Source organism: Epinephelus lanceolatus, chromosome 9, assembly GCF_041903045.1.
Source record: "Epinephelus lanceolatus isolate andai-2023 chromosome 9, ASM4190304v1, whole genome shotgun sequence".
Taxonomy (NCBI): domain Eukaryota; kingdom Metazoa; phylum Chordata; class Actinopteri; order Perciformes; family Serranidae; genus Epinephelus; species Epinephelus lanceolatus.
In genome coordinates, this window is record NC_135742.1 from 19,293,134 (window position 1) to 19,309,046 (window position 15,913).

The following is a 15,913-nucleotide window of genomic DNA, read 5'->3' on the forward strand; positions in this document are numbered from 1 at the left end:
TCAGTTCGAGCCATGCAGGCCGGGAACCCCTCAAAGTTTGCTTTGGGTTCCAGAGGGACACACTTGGGACCCCTGAATTCCTGGCCATGGTATGCACTCTGCTTCAACCTCTGGACCCTCACCCCTGAAATGAATGACACACACGCATACACTCACACAGATGAGAACCTAAGCACACATATATGCAGAGAGAAGGTGTACATTTTCAAAAAAAAGTGGACGCACTTACACATACAGCATGATCATTGTTCCAGGCATTTCCTAATTCATTTTAACCCTTGAACCGCTTAATGAGTGGATGACAGGTTTATCTTAAAAACCAAGGCTGGATTGATTAGCCAAACATTTATTTTAAAATTCAGACAAAGGGACAGTGTGAAGGTACAGATTTAATTATTCCATTACAATTGCATTAATGTTTGGAAAGCATGGTGACAAACTATGCTCAGGCTATGATTTAAGCAGGTCAAAACTGAGATAGTTGTAACACTATCTCATGCACATGAATTACCTGTAGATCATCCTTTAAATGGAATTGCAAAATGTTTTATGCACAGAATAAATGTATGAAATAGAAGCATAAATATAAAGCAGTAAAATAAAATAAAATAAAATTAAATTAAATTAAAACTGCACATTAAAATAAAAAATAAAAAAGTAGAATGTGCATTATGCTACAGTGTTTAAGACTAGTACTTAAGATATCAAAATATTAGACATAAAATATATGTTGTTTCTGTGCTGAAGCTGTAAGTGTGAAAGCTACACATTGCACAGTTGAATAATTGCACAGAATATTGCGGCAGAAATACATGAGGAAATTAAATAATAAATAAATAAATAAATGTATTCTGTATTCTGACGAACATGTGTCATAGGAAACACTGTGGAAAACCGTTTTTAACATCGGTACCCAATGTATAATCTAAGCATACCTCTATTTCCTCCAGTACTGCTGCTACAGCTATGAGACTCAATTTCCCAGTGGGCACTGCCACAATGACGAATGAGGGTGGCGCGACTCTCAGCCAATCATCTTCCTCCATACACGGAAGTCCGAGGGAAGAGGGAAGTTCAGTTTGTTTACATCGCGGGAGGAAAGCCTGTCGTGTTGTCTGAAGACACACAAAATGAATGAATACAGCTGACTTCTACTCTGTGAAGACTTCAGTTTGATGGCTACACGTCTTATTTACATGTAAGTCTGCATTAGAAGCCACTGTAGCGAACATTTATACGATCGTAGAGTGATTGACTTGCTAACGAGCTAACAGCCGAAGTAACGGTTGTAGAAGAGGATGACAAGCAGTTCATTTGTGGTGTTTTCATGGAGTCGTAACGTAACTTGACACTGCCTTAAAAAACAGCAGTTATATTTTGAAGTGCTGGTATTTTCAAATTGAGCTGGCACAGGTTTTCACCCTGTGTAGCTGCGGTAGGGTGGAGGAAATACTGGCATCCTGTGGTGTGTTGTAGTCGTTGCATCCCAAAGTCTTTGCTAAGGTAAGTTGGTGTGTGGCGAAACTGAGAGGTGAAACGAGCAATTGGCTTTGCATCACGTTAATGTTGTGTGTCATGTTTTTTTGTTTTAGTGTTTTCATATGCAGCCTAGGTGTGTCTTGAGAGGGTTATGTATGATAGTGGGCTCAGTAAAGGTAGTTTAATAATAACAATGATCATGCAGGAGTCTCTGGCTGGAGTCTCTGGTTGCTTCAGGTGATCTACATTAGATCAACTGTTTGTATCTCACACTATGTATCTTAGTGTTTTAGAGAAAAACATCCCTTGAAACGTAAAGGTTAGGATTGAAACAGGCAAGTATCTGTTTAGTCAATTGGTGAAAATTTCATCAACAAATTGTTTTGATAATCAATTGTTTTACTTTATCAAGTTAAAATGCCAAACATTATCAGGTTGCAACTTGGTTGTGCAGCCTTTCTCTGTCTTTCATGATTATAAAGTATCTTTGGACAGGTACCTGAATAAACAAACAATCTGGGCACGACACCTCAGCCAAGTTGCGAGAATAAAATGCTGGCATTATTGCTTACATCTTACTAACAGCATTATGACAAATATATACTACACTAGAGATAGAATTAATCAATTTTATCCAGACTCCTCAGATAGCTGTGTGAAATGTGGCTCCCGTGACTGTCTTTTGCATTCCTTCTGGCTTTGTACAAAAGTGAGCAAACTGTGGACTGAAATCTACACTTTACTCACTTTTGTAAAAGATTGGATATATTAATTGCAAAGCTAAAATCCACTTCTCAGCTGAGCTGTGTATTTTTCAGAATGCCGAAAAAATAAGATATCCTACAGGATGGCAGATCATCTTTTTTTCCCTTGTTGATAAAAGCACCAGGGGGAAAAAACACAGAGGTGCCTTCTTTACAGACTTGGAAAGAACTGATGAGCTATTGTTTGACCATAGAGAAGACACTGTCTGAGGACAACAATAAAACAACTAGTAGTGACAAAGGCTGACTGTTGCGTCACTTCACTTTGCCTATGTCTCAGTCAAAAAGTTGCACTTGAACGCACCGCAAAGACTATAGCCAACAGCCACCTACCATATATGTTTTACATGCCAGCAAGCAGCCATTAAAAAAGTGAAACTAGCAGACCGACAGGACAGATTCAAGGCCCTAGTTAGCCAGTTAGGACATTAACATCACAACATGTTGAAAGAACAATGGATATTTACTGTTGCTTGCTTCCAAGCAGCAACCCAACCATAACCAAGTGCCTAAACCTAACCACACGTTCACCACAACATTGTCACAACACAAAATTGCTTGAACACATCCACACTACCTTTGAAACATACATATTTAAAATATCCACAGTTGTAGAAACGTACAGTGCCAACATCTATTCTGGCGATTGGATTGATCACCTTACGCTTTGGGAAGCTGGGATGAGCAGCTGAAATTTATCTACAACTAAATAGCTTAAATAATTTAGTGGGTTACGTGATGTAAGGCCATCACAAGCTACCAGAACAGCTCTTTTGCATAGATTCTCTAAGTCTCAGTAAATCTACTGGAGGAATGAAACACAATTCTTTATTACTTCACTTGGTGTTTTCATGATGATGGTCAAGAGCACCATCCAACACATTGACACAAAGTCTTCAGTAGGTGTTCAGCTGGGTTGAGATGTAACTATAGGAAAGCCTAAGCATGTGATCCAAATCATTTCCATCTAACCATTTAATAACCCTTCGTGCCCTGTATTAGATGCATCTGTACTGTTTATGTTTCTCCGCTCATTTATTCAGGTGTGTACTGATGTGTTGTTGCATGTAGGTGTGTGATAAATGCTGCATTGTTGGAGTAAAATGATGAGGAAATACAGTTACTTAGCCTCAAAGTAGTTGAACAAAACTGTTATGACTATTATTGAGTCAGCCCTTACATTACTCTCATTTAATCCAGGTGTTCTTAAATATAACATACTGAAGCACACACAGAAGTAAATTCGAAGAAAGTGACGTTTAACTGATTTGATTATACTGAAATAATGTCAACAACCTTGTAATTGGAACAGCAAACTCACCCTTACCCAAAGTCCACAAGCTTAGTTTAACAAATCTTCAAAGATAATATTTGACCAGTCACATCTCGTTCCTGCTCCAGAGTGTGTTCAGCCAACACCAGAGCTGCCGTCGAGAGTGTTTATATGCACGTACATATTTTTGCCTAAATGACATGCATTTGCGCCAACAAAGTTGTGTAAGTACAGTATGTATGTCTGTGTATTCACGTAAGTGTCTGAGTGTGATAGAGATCGTGGGTGACTGTCTGTTACTTGGTTATTTCGGCATGCGGCTCTTTTCCACCTCTGCTTTACTAAAAACTTGAGCCCCCAACACAAGTCAACAAGAGGCGTTTGTTCCTAATTTGGTTGGGCTTTTTTTTCTCCCCGAAAATGAGTATTTATATATTCACATCAGCGAGCCATAGGGGCTTTCCAGCAGAGATGATGGCAAGACATTAAACAAATCGTGTGTAACGAGGTGATCATAAAAGACAACCCTGTGGTGTCTCACACAGACCTGTCATTATGGCAAAAAACAACAAACACACACACACACACACACTTTTCTCAGGCTATATACAGACACAAAACACATCCTCACACACACCCTTGTGATCTGCCCCCCGTTTTTCTCTCCATCATCATAAAAGGTGAAGAATGTGCTGTTTATTTCTCAGTAGGCCTTTGTGTGTGTGTGTGCGCATGTATGTGTGCATGTGTGTGTACTGTATGTGTGTGTTAGAGAGAGAGAGAGAGAGAGAGAGAGAGAAAGCTTGATTGCCTTGAGCTTTCAGTCCATCGTTAGATTGTGGTAACTCAACACCATATTAACACAATATGCTTGAATTCATTTTCCACTTATTACTTCCAGTTATTATTGTATTATCCACTCCTGCTCTAATAGAAAATGGGGATGAGGGCCACACATGAACATTATAAAGTAGAACCCAACTGTTACATTAGTAGGCGGATGTTATTGGCTAATGTTGGTTTTTCAAGATATATGTTGGCAGATTCGTTAAGAAATTGCCAGTAAAGAAATGTGTTATTATACAGGGCTATTGCATAGGCTGCATTTTTTTAAAAAAAATTAGACCGTTTCTTTAATTTTAATAATTATTTACACATAACATAAATAGAATTTTGTCATTTAGGTGTTGTTTTTGACTGCAACTTGTATTGTGGAATTTTTGCAAGCAGGTTTTTTGTTGCATTCAGCATTTCGCACCAAATTATACTGTGTATATCCTCTAGCTCAAATGTGTTGAATGTAATTCCTATATCGTGAATGTTGCTGGTTTTAAAAAAAATTTTTAAAATCCTGCATTATTTATATCCATTATTGAACTTGCAGTCTTCTTTTGTGGTCAAAAACTCCTCAAGGCAGCTAGAGTTGCTCTGATACTGATTACAGAGTTGGAAATACCTCCAATACTGCTTAAAATGCTGGATTGGGTATCTGTGAGAACACAAGGCTATGCACCCATCCGATACCATGTAATTTATTAATGAACTTAAAAGTAGTTTTACACCAAAAAAAAAGGTCCCAGAAATCAATTCTTTTTCATTGCTCCAAAACTGTAGCCTACACAGCAAATTGTGTTGTGCAGCCATTGGCAACTACTGATTTAAAACAGCAAAAATATTAGCTGTTAGCAAAGTGTTAACAATGTGATGACACTTAACAACTTAACATTGGAAGTCCCACCAGTTAAAAGTCAACATATAAAGGCTTTAGTTTTGAGAGGTGGCACTTGTGTTGCCAATTTCAACTCCAGCAATCTTATAAGCCATGTCAAAAAACTATGCTAACAATCATTTCCACCCATACAGCATTACTAGTACACAGCTGTTATTTTATTTATTTATTTTTTTATCCCAGTCGTATCTGATCAATTCTGCTATGCAAGTTCAGCTATCAAATTGGTATTGGGAAGGAAAAAAAGGAATCTGAACATCCCTTAAGACACCTTAAGCCAACGTGGTCTGTGTTTTAGGTGAGGTGCCTGTGAAACACTTTGGAAAACCCAGAATTTCTTTAAAACATCTAAAGAGGCTAATTGTATGCAATAAAATTACATGTGAAGTCAAGATCACAATGTAACAACCGTAAATTTGCAACAGCTGCGACCACGTATGCGCATCCACGCATTCATGTATTCACTCACAACCTCACAAACACTTGCACTTGTCACTAGTTCAGTGATGCCTCCCTTTTAACAGCTGGTTATGGTCAGGAGCTCTGAAAGGACAAGTGGCAAAATGGTGTTTGTGTGTGTCTTTCTATACAGTCTGGTCATGTAACTAATGTAACGTAAATCCGTGTAGAAGTTTAGTGCCTTTTTGTTATTTTTTAATTTTGTTATACGCTCTCCCCGTAGCCAAATGGCACTCATACACACACTTGCACACACACGCACACTTGACCTTCACTTCAAATTTCAGCCTCCTAGGGCCAAAACTGTGGCTGCCAAAGGGTAGGGAAATTTTTTTGGACCCTCTGACTAACAGAGCGACCTATAGAGCTGCTGATTGCAGCTGAAATGTTGACAATGTGCAGCCCCACAGAGTGATGATGAAGGACAGATGATGAGATATTTGTGTTTTTTGGTCTTGTTCTTTGTCTCACTTAGGATCTTGCTTATGTCTTAAGTACATTCACCTGGACAAGCAGCAGAATGTCTCAGCTGCAGCCACTGATCCAGCTCCAGCAAACGACAGAGCCCCTGCTGCACGTCCAGGAGATGCAGATCTGGCTGGACAAAGCAGTGGCTTGGGGCCAGGCCGACAGCCCAGACACTCAGAGAGACACCTGCCTGCACTTGAGCAGACTGAGGGATTTCCTCCAGCAACTCCTCACACACATCAACAACATGGTGAGCAGATGTAGTGAAAAGCTGAGCTTGTGGCTTCACATATTTTCCTCTGTAGACTTTGTCACAATGCGAAGGAAGCTCTGAGATTTATACTCTTGACAGATTTGGATATATATTTCCCAGATGCCTGTTAGGTCTAATAAAATGGCCCGTATCCGCTAAGAGGCCTGTTTTACAGTCTTGACACACCTTACCTAATGAAATAAATTAGATCAGTTAATCAGTTGGGCCAAACAGCCACCTGAAGTTAAATCAAACACCAGCACATCTACACACATGCACACGCTCGCTCTCCGTCACAGCCAGGGCATGAACAGTAAGTCCAGCGTTGGTAGGCTCCTGCTAACAGAGGCTGCTCTGTGCTGTGCAGAGGCTGTGTATGTCTGGCTGGCAGTGCTGCGGTGTTGAGTTAGTCAGGTAATAGCCGCATTGGGACCTCCGGCGCTAACCTAATGTATCCCCATATCAGGTCCAGCAAATTTGGGAAGGGGGCAGAGGACAGGAGGGGTGCAGGACTGTGAGATTCCACTGTTATTATGACCTTGCCTCCTCCTTCCAGCTCTTGCCCCTTAGCACTTTCTGTCTCTGTGCTTTTTTTATAACCAGATTTCTCTCACATTTCTCTCTCACATAATACATTCTTTTTCTCACGTAAGAAACCTTTTTCTTGTTAGCCTTACAGTCATGGTGCTCGCGCAGGTTCTCATTTGTGATTCTCTACAGTCCATATGTTTTACTGTAACACTCTGGTGATGGTTAGAATCAGTCTCAGTGTCTCTGTCCATCTTACTCTCTACTTCCTCTCCGCTTCGGCAAGCAGCCATATATTTTTATAGATCAAGCATTGACTGGCTATTATTTTTGTCTGTCTGTCTCCTTCTCTGTTCGCATTGTTCCGGGCGCACGTCATGCAGAGGTGTCAGCATATGTAGGATGATGGAGTGGATACAAAGAAAGAAAAAAATAATGGTATAGCCTAATTGGGCTGAAATCCTTTTTACTGGCACTGGGCTCATAAAAGACCAGCTGAAGATAGCCTGCTTCTTGGCAGCATTTTGCATCCTTTGATGACTTAACAACTTTCCTGTGGATTATGCCCTAAGATGAGAAATACTCCTAGCTATTATTAATTTCCAGGTTTACACTTGGTTGGAAAAGTGGAGTAAGTTTCCAATCTCAATATTTGCACTTTTGTTCGATATGTTTTGGGAAACACTTATTTGCTTTTTTTAATGAGAGTTTGACTGATATTGTCCATTCAGTATAAAGCTGGAGCTGCTTAGCTTAGCTTAGCAAGACATGAAAAAGAGAAAAACAACTAGCCTGGCTCAGTCCAAAGGTAACCAAATCCGCCCAGCAGAACCTGTACAGCTCGCTAATTTATATGTGATATCTCGCTTGACTAGTCTACACAAATGTAAAAATGGCTATTCCATGCTTTAGGTGGGGTTATGTGCCAGTCTATTTCTTGGCTGGGCGCAATAACTTCCTGGAGTCTTGTCATTGTCACTGTAAGGTTGCCAGGCAATCAGGGGAATTTTCAGAAAGTTACTGGGCCCAGCCAAGAAATGATCCTGCACATAACAGCCCATAAAATCACAACTTGACATTTTTACTCTTCTGTTTTTGTAAGGATTAAACTGATGAGGATATAACTTGTGCTGGTAGGCAGATTTGGTTATCTTTGGACAAAGCCAGGCTCGTTGTTTCCTTCTGTTTCAAGTCTTTATGCTAAGCTAAGCTAACCCACTGCTGGCTCCAGCTTCATATTAAACAGACAAATATGAGAGTAGCATTGAGCTTCTCATTTAACCCCAGGTAAGAAAGCAAGTAAGCATATTTCCCAAATGATGAACAGTTTGAAGAGTGTTTGCATGTGTGTCTAGTGTTGTCACATAACTGGAGTTTCAAACTTTGATACAATACCTTGAAAAACATTGATATTCAATACCATTCTCAAAACGATGGGGGAAAATTGACGTCTCGGGCATACAATTTGAAATGAATATGTAAAGATTAATACAACAAAGCTGTAACATGACAACGGCGACTTTTCTTTCCTTGATCAATAGCAAAAACAGCAGAATGACTGTAGTCAACATTAAAAATAAGAGAGGGCAATAAAGAGCAGCTGGGTCTGGTGTGTCAGTACCACAACTCGAAGGAATTGATCAGAAAATCCTGCAGCCCAAGGTAAGATGGACACAAGGTGCGGGGAATTCGACCGTACACTCTGGTGTGTATTTGTGTACTCACCATAGTAACTTTGCTATTTAATGTTAGGGCTACTCTGATTGTGGTTCAGTGATGTCAGGAACAGAAGTGTTTCCTCACTGTTCTCTTCATCATAAATTTGTCCCATTTGTCTTGCTGGCTCGTACATAATCAGTCACTTCTGTCTCAGATGTCTGTCCCTATTCAAGACAAGATACATTGTCTCAAAGGCCATTCATAATTAAGGACAATGTTGACAAGGCTTTGATGTTGATTTGGCCCTGGTACTCAGTGATAATTACTTTCCGTGGTGATCGCTCATTCTTGCAGGCATTCCTGCAGTCACAAAGCATTAGTAAAGTTCTTATTATAAATGAACATTCCTTTTTAGTTGCATCACGTATACTCGCACACAACGTTGTTTACCATGTGTTGTTGGATTGATAGGATGGCTGAGTGTGATAGCTGTATTCCAGGCAGCAGTGGTGGTGTTGTGGGCGCATTTAGAGATACCCTACATGGCCTATTACCACTCTGCTTCCCATTAATGGTGATCTCATCCACTTGAGTAAGTCAAGTTAATCCCCTTGTCTGTCTAATGCTGTTTTTGAAGATATAGGCTTTAAGTTACCTTAATGTCTTTTAGTTTTATCCAGTGCTACATTCAGGTGTCTCCATGTTTGCGTAGTGCTCTCTGATTATTGCTGATGAAATGTGCATTAAGCAAGATTGATTTTATTTTCTTCTCTGAAACTCAGTTTTCCTCCTTATTCCTGGCCTCTTTTCTTTCTGACTCATAATTATCTCTGCGGTACTGCTAATGGCTGATTCTGGATCCATTAAGACTAAATCGACATCCAGTCATTTCTCTTAAAAGTCAGTATTTTTTCTGTAAATGACAGGAGTGTCAATGAGGCTGATGGGATGATGAGCACAAGAGGAAGACATGGGAAAAGATGGGAAATGTTTTGAAGCAGGGCAGAAAACCTATGGGTAATATTTGTAATCGGCGTCCATGTTTTTCCCATGTTCTAGGATCACACGAGATCCCGACACCATAAACTCCACTCCACTCCACAAACACTGTGCGTTCATGGCAGGAAAGTAAGCCAGATCATCTTTGGTTGAGCTACAGCACACTGCTTCAGTTACAGCTGGCTTATGTGAGATTACTTTCTGTGGGCTTCTCCTGCATCAAAGCTGTTCTTTACTTTTTAATGCATGGTGAAAGGTGAAATGTATGATATAGTCTGTTACTAAAGGGTGAATACTAAGTAATAATGTAAATGCACTTAAATATGATTCATGCACACATGTGCAGACTTGCTTGTAAATTTAAGTAATACGTCACCTCTTTGATCTGCTTTCTTTCGCTGTGTGTCCCACTGCAGTCATCGTATTGTAAAAATAACGACTCCAACCAAGGAAATCCCCCAAATGTATTCAACACTGAAAAGTAATAAGATGGAACAAAAACAGTGTTGTACACCTGTTTTTGTTTTTTTTAAATGTTTTTTTTTTTGTTTTTTTTTAACAATTATTCTGAATCAAGCAATAGCTTAAAAGTCCTCATCCAGACTTGACTCGAAGGTTTACCTCCCTGGGGAAGCACAAATTATGTCAAGTAATTTTCTGACAAATATGCTGTGATTTATCATTTAAACTAGAAACAACAAAGTAATTGGTTCTGGTCCTCTTAAACAGCCAAACACATTTTGATTATCACCTTCTGTTTGGCGTTGGTTTTAAGTAACAATAAGTGTGATTAAATCCAGTCTTGTTTATTTATTCATTTATTTATTTATTTTTATCTGGACTCAGTGCTTATTTGTGCTGTTATTAGTCATGTCTTGTTTTCGATTGGCTTCAGTGAGCTGCCCTGACACATTATTGGAATCTTTCCAAACCTTAAATTTAAACTTTTACAAGTGAAGGTCATCTGGGAAAATGAAATAAAAACTGAAACTTATAGAAAGTCTGGATTAAAGGCTATTGGAGTTCTTAAATACAGTGTTCGCTCTGGTTTAAAACCTTTTGGATGTTTTAATTGGCTGTGAGGTGAAATAAATCACATGGTCTGTTGTTTGAACTGGATAAACAAGCACAGATACACACACATAGTTAAACTGTTACAGGTATAGCACCCTCGACCAGAGCCCTGCTCTGTGCCGTATATCTATGTATGCCCGGAATCAGGACACGACCAGAATACGGGAAACAAAGGTGATGCATGAGTCATGTACTGCGCACCTGCGGAGGTTTTTGCTTTTCAACTAAATTTTCTCAGTCATTAAGTAGACTTGTGATCTTCTAACGTTTGGTGTTGGGGCACAAGGTTGTAACTTTAAATGGATAAAACAGGTGAGGAGGTGTAAACATGTATAACACAGTGATATGATGAGTTAGGTTTTATTTTTTGGATTTGTTCCACTTCTTTCATGTTTGAGTCTGATTATGGGCCAGATGGAAAAAGATATTACTCACTTAAAGGAATACTTCACCCACAAAATGACCATTTATATATCAAATATTTATGCCATTTTACCCTGAATGTGTGAAGAAAACATTTTTCCCAGGACTAAAAGTAAAAGCATAGATAAGTTTAACTTTTAGTAATGGTCAGAAAGGGCTGAAGGCGAGGCAATGCCACCTGTTGTGGAAGCAATGAGCATAAGACTGGATGCATGAGACGTGGATTATGAGTTGTATGAGAGTTGTGATAGTTTTGCTGTGGTCTCCATTTACTTCAATTAATTACCAATGTTTGTGATTTTTGGATTATTCGTTCACTGGAGGCATGCAAGAAAATATTGTCTCCATGAACTCAAGGTAACACCACATGAATAGTTGATACGTAAATGGTTATTTGTGGGTGAAATAAGGTTAATAAAGTTATTAGTCCAGGCTACGCAGCTCAAAGGTGTAAGAGTATTCAAAATAAAAAACATAGACTGTTAATTCCATGTCCTCCTGCTTGTGTCTGTCTCTGTTCTGTCCCAAAGAACTCCACAACAGAGACCATGAAGACGCTGCCGCTCTTAGGCCAGTTTCTTGGCCGACTCTGCTGGAACCCTTATGTCACCGCTGATGGTGAGTGCACCTTTGGAAAAACTTAAACTCCATCTGTAATGGGGAGTAGTGGATGGATCATGTCCAGACTAATGATAGTGTCTTTACAAGCATGAGTCATTTTAATGCTTATAATCTGTGTAAGGGGTGTTGCGTTAAGCCACAAATCGACCATCCATATAGAGACCGATGAACAAACCTGCTGGAATTTGTGGTGTCTTGTCTGCAGCTACAGGCAGAAGGCTGTTGTTCCAGTGCCTGTGGGGACTGTACTCGGAGCATCCTGGCAATGCTGTGGAAAGAAAAGCCAACCAGTGGATACGGGTATGGACTGGACTTTTTCTGTCAATAGAAAACTTTAGACTTAAGTTAATGGGGTAGACTTTGAATACTGATTACTTTTAACATTTATTTTAAGGCATAGGATATGATAAATGATGTGCATGTAAAAGCAATCACACGTATGATGCATGATTGCTTTTACATGCCACCATCAGTCTCTTTGTGATTCACTTCATCTGTGCATATGCTGTAACTGGGCATTTTCTCAACTGATTGTCTTTAAACTCAGCACTTTTAGTTAGATTTCAGGATCGAGGAGGATCAAGGTAGAAATTCAATTCAATTCAGTTTAACAGAAATGTATTTATCCCGGAGGAAATTCTTGTGCCAGAGAATGCTTCAATTACAGTAACACAAATTAGAGTAACAACATATAATGCTAGCAACCCAGTAACAACCAGAACAACCAGTGGGTTCCCCGGGTCAGGGTCACACACTGGGCCCAGTTTTTAAAACAACAGAGTATTAAGTATCAGTCAAAATATTATACAAGTTATATTTGAATAGGCCCGCAGTACCCAGATTTCCCTTTGGGTTGATGTGTCAGTCATGATCTGCAACATCCTTGCAGGCACTATTTTCTTTCTGAAGACCTACACCCACCAACTGTATCACCATGGAGACAGAAGCATGCATCTTCTGCTAGCTCATAGCACCACTAAGGTTATGAGCTTCTCATCCATGAGTAGGTGCACACTTCCTTCTATGCGGTGATATGGTTGGCGGTTGTACTTGTCTGATTAAAAGTTCCTACATAAAAATTGCTCAAAGCAGGGTCTGTGGATTATCTTGAGTATTCAGGTCATGATATCTGGAAACTGACATTACTGTGGAGTTTTGGAGTATGTATTTTTTGGGGCTTTGAGCACCACAAGCTGAGCGCCATCTCATTCAGTTATATTCAAGAGAAGAGATATCTCCAACTCTCAGCAACGCGCACCAGACCAATCTAAATAGAAAAATTGCACCATAGAAAGCAGGAAAAAAATCTGTGTTTTTGATTTTGTGCTGAGCCGTCAACTGGCATGTCATTGCCTGTCTTTCTCTACCCTGATTTCCTGTCATATATTTACTGTTATCTTTTGAATAAAAGCGAAGGCTCCCATAAAATACTTAAAAAAAAGGACGTAATCGGGCTGGGCACCATTTTAGAGTATTTTAAAACCAGTCCTAATAGATTACCTCAGTTTTTCGGACATGACACATTTTTGACGCCTCACACTGAAGAAAATGTTTTATAGTGAGCCAAACATTTTAAAAAACAAAAATATTAAGTTTTGTGTTGATACAAAACAGCTGTACGAGAACTTTGCTTGACTAAAACACCTGAAATCAGCTGAATCATTATTTAAATCAGGAAATATATAACACGATTATGAATTGGACTGAGCCATCCATGCAAATTTTTGGTACGTGACATTTTTTGATACATGGTGCAAGACACACATTTAGGTTGGTACCAAGAAAATATTAGGATGCAATGTTATACATACAGTAGGAGGTACAGGAAGGGTTCATTTGCTTTGGCAACAGCAATTAGGTTGGGTTAGGTTAGGTTGACTATTGGTGCTTTAACAAAATATTTACACACTGAGATTTCTCATCAATAATCATCAGTAATGTGGATTGAATGACAAAGTGGGTAAAGGCAAAGAATAGAACAGTCTTCTAGTGAGTTCAGAAAATTTCATCACTTTGCTGTAATACAGCCATTGAAAGCAGGAAAATAACACTTATGGTATTGGAGATTAAAGACATAATCATCACTGAAGGAAGCCGGAGCAGGTGGAGACAAATTTATTTTAGAGTATTTAAAATATTTACAGTTTAGGCCCTTTATAACGCTGTTTAGTTGTAACCGTATATTCTCCTCTAATTGTCCATTGTGTGCCTTTTCTAATCATTTTCAGGCCTGATCTGTTTGTTGTTTGTGTCCTAATTAGTTCTGGACACACAGATTGATATCATCCATTCAACAAATACTCTAACAAACCAAAAAGAATCTGTCTTTGACTGCCTTTGGGCTGCCGAAGAGATTTTCTGTCTAATTTACTTTTAATATGAGTTCTCTCGCCAGCCCTCTGTGTCTCGTCTCCAATGGGACATGGATGATGAATGAGGTAGATTGGGTCTCTGTTAGTCTAAGCCTTTTGTGCCCAAAACTGTAAAACATATTTTGAAAGCAAATTAAAATTGACTGTTTCACAGCCTCTTTGTCACCAGAGAAGGATCAGCCTTCATATTATGGTTAGTTGATCTTCTTCACTTCGTTTTCGAGGCACGCGCACACACACAGACACACACATGCGCACACACACAAAGAAGGGAACGAGAACAGAGGGAAGAAAAGATTCTGCAATTTTCAACTTTGAGAGGGTTCACACAGATGGCTTATGATAAACAATGTGGAACCTTCACATTTTTGCCAGATTAACTGTGTGTTTGTATTCTTTTGATTAATTTCTCATCTAATAAAACATCTTGCTAATTAAAACAGTGCCTTGAAAGTAAACCTTGAATTTGCCAGATGGTCTTTGACCCATAAGAGGGGAAGCGGAGTGCATATGTGCATGGTTGTGTTTGTGTCTATGCTATATCTGCGTTTTTGTGTGGGCATATGGCTGTATATTGATGTGCGTGTGAATTAGGCATTAACAGTTGCAAGGTTTGGTGAGAGAATTAACTTTGTTAAGGTTATGAACAGTGTGCATTAATGTATTAAATAGCAGAAGAATTCTGCTTATTATGAAATAACTGAGATAAAACTAAAATTGAAGGCACAGATCACCCCAAAATACCCCTAATGTGAGTTGCTGAATGTTGGCAATATTGGCCATAGAGATGCCTGCCTTCTTAAAAAAAAAACACACACATTTGTAAAACTCAGCAACAGCAGTGTCTCTTTCCAGTAGTCATGACCAGATTACTCAAGATAATCCACAGACCTTGTTGTTAGCAGTTTCATGTAGAGACTTTTTTCTTTTTCTAACTGATACTACTAGCTCACCACTGAGCTAGCTAATGTTTTACCCAGTTGAGACCAGAGATTCACAACCAGACAAAACTATTTCAGAGTGTTCCAGAGGAAAGTTGCAGTGTTGTGAACTAAACCGTCTCAGCTTGACTCAAGATGGCTGATAGTGTCACCTGAGATTCAGTTTATCAATTCACCACTGGCTGGTTTAAGAATGTAAGGCATTGGGCGTCGGTGGCTTAGTGCTAGAGCAGGCGCCCCATGTACAAGGCTGTTGCCGCAGCGGCCCAGGTTCGACTCCAGCCTGTGGCCCTTTGCTGCATGTCACTCCCTCTCTCTCCCCCCTTTCACACTTGTCTGTCCTGTCAATTAAAGGCTAAAAAAATGCCCCAAAAAATATCTTTAAAAAAAAAAAAGAAGAAGAAGAAGAAGCTAAGGCATGTTACCCATTTGTGATATGTCCTATGCTCAGTCGGTCACAAACTCAGCAGAAGTGTGCAATGACATGCATGTTGGTCTCTGTCGTCATAATATGTCGATGGCAGACAGTGGGTTACTGCTGCTGCTGGCCATATATGTGCATGTCACACACATCATTGACTTATCAATTGGTGCTGGTTATTTGAATTATTGTGGCTTATTTTTTATGTAGATGGTCCATCAAAAGCTCAGGTTGTTTTGTCTCACCACTACTGGAAATGCAAATGTAGCAAGTAACTCACTATCACTATCTATCCTCATTCATATTTTATTCATTCATTCATTTTCTGTAACCGCTTATCCCAGCTGACATTGGGCGAGACACGGGGTACGCCCTGAACAATTCGCCAGACTATCACAGGGTTGACACATAGAGACAGACAACCATTCACGCTCACATTCACACCTACGG

The 15,913-nt window shown here is 39.5% G+C and overlaps 1 protein-coding gene across 2 annotated transcripts in view; it reads left to right on the forward strand.

Annotated features, from left to right (window-relative positions):
• Nucleotides 1-1,060: 1,060 nt before the first annotated feature.
• fancc (FA complementation group C) overlaps nt 1,061-15,913 on the forward strand; it is a 40,567-nt gene continuing 25,714 nt past the window's right edge. The window contains exons 1-4 of one of the 2 annotated variants that reach the window (XM_033619958.2): nt 1,061-1,198; nt 6,200-6,422; nt 11,639-11,726; nt 11,935-12,029. In XM_033619958.2, coding sequence (XP_033475849.2) covers nt 1,176-1,198; nt 6,200-6,422; nt 11,639-11,726; nt 11,935-12,029 — 429 coding nt within the window. In that variant the 5' untranslated portion in view covers nt 1,061-1,175. Of the gene's footprint in view, nt 1,199-6,179; nt 6,423-11,638; nt 11,727-11,934; nt 12,030-15,913 lie in introns of both variants that reach the window. The other variant, XM_078170650.1, reaches the window with a different exon arrangement.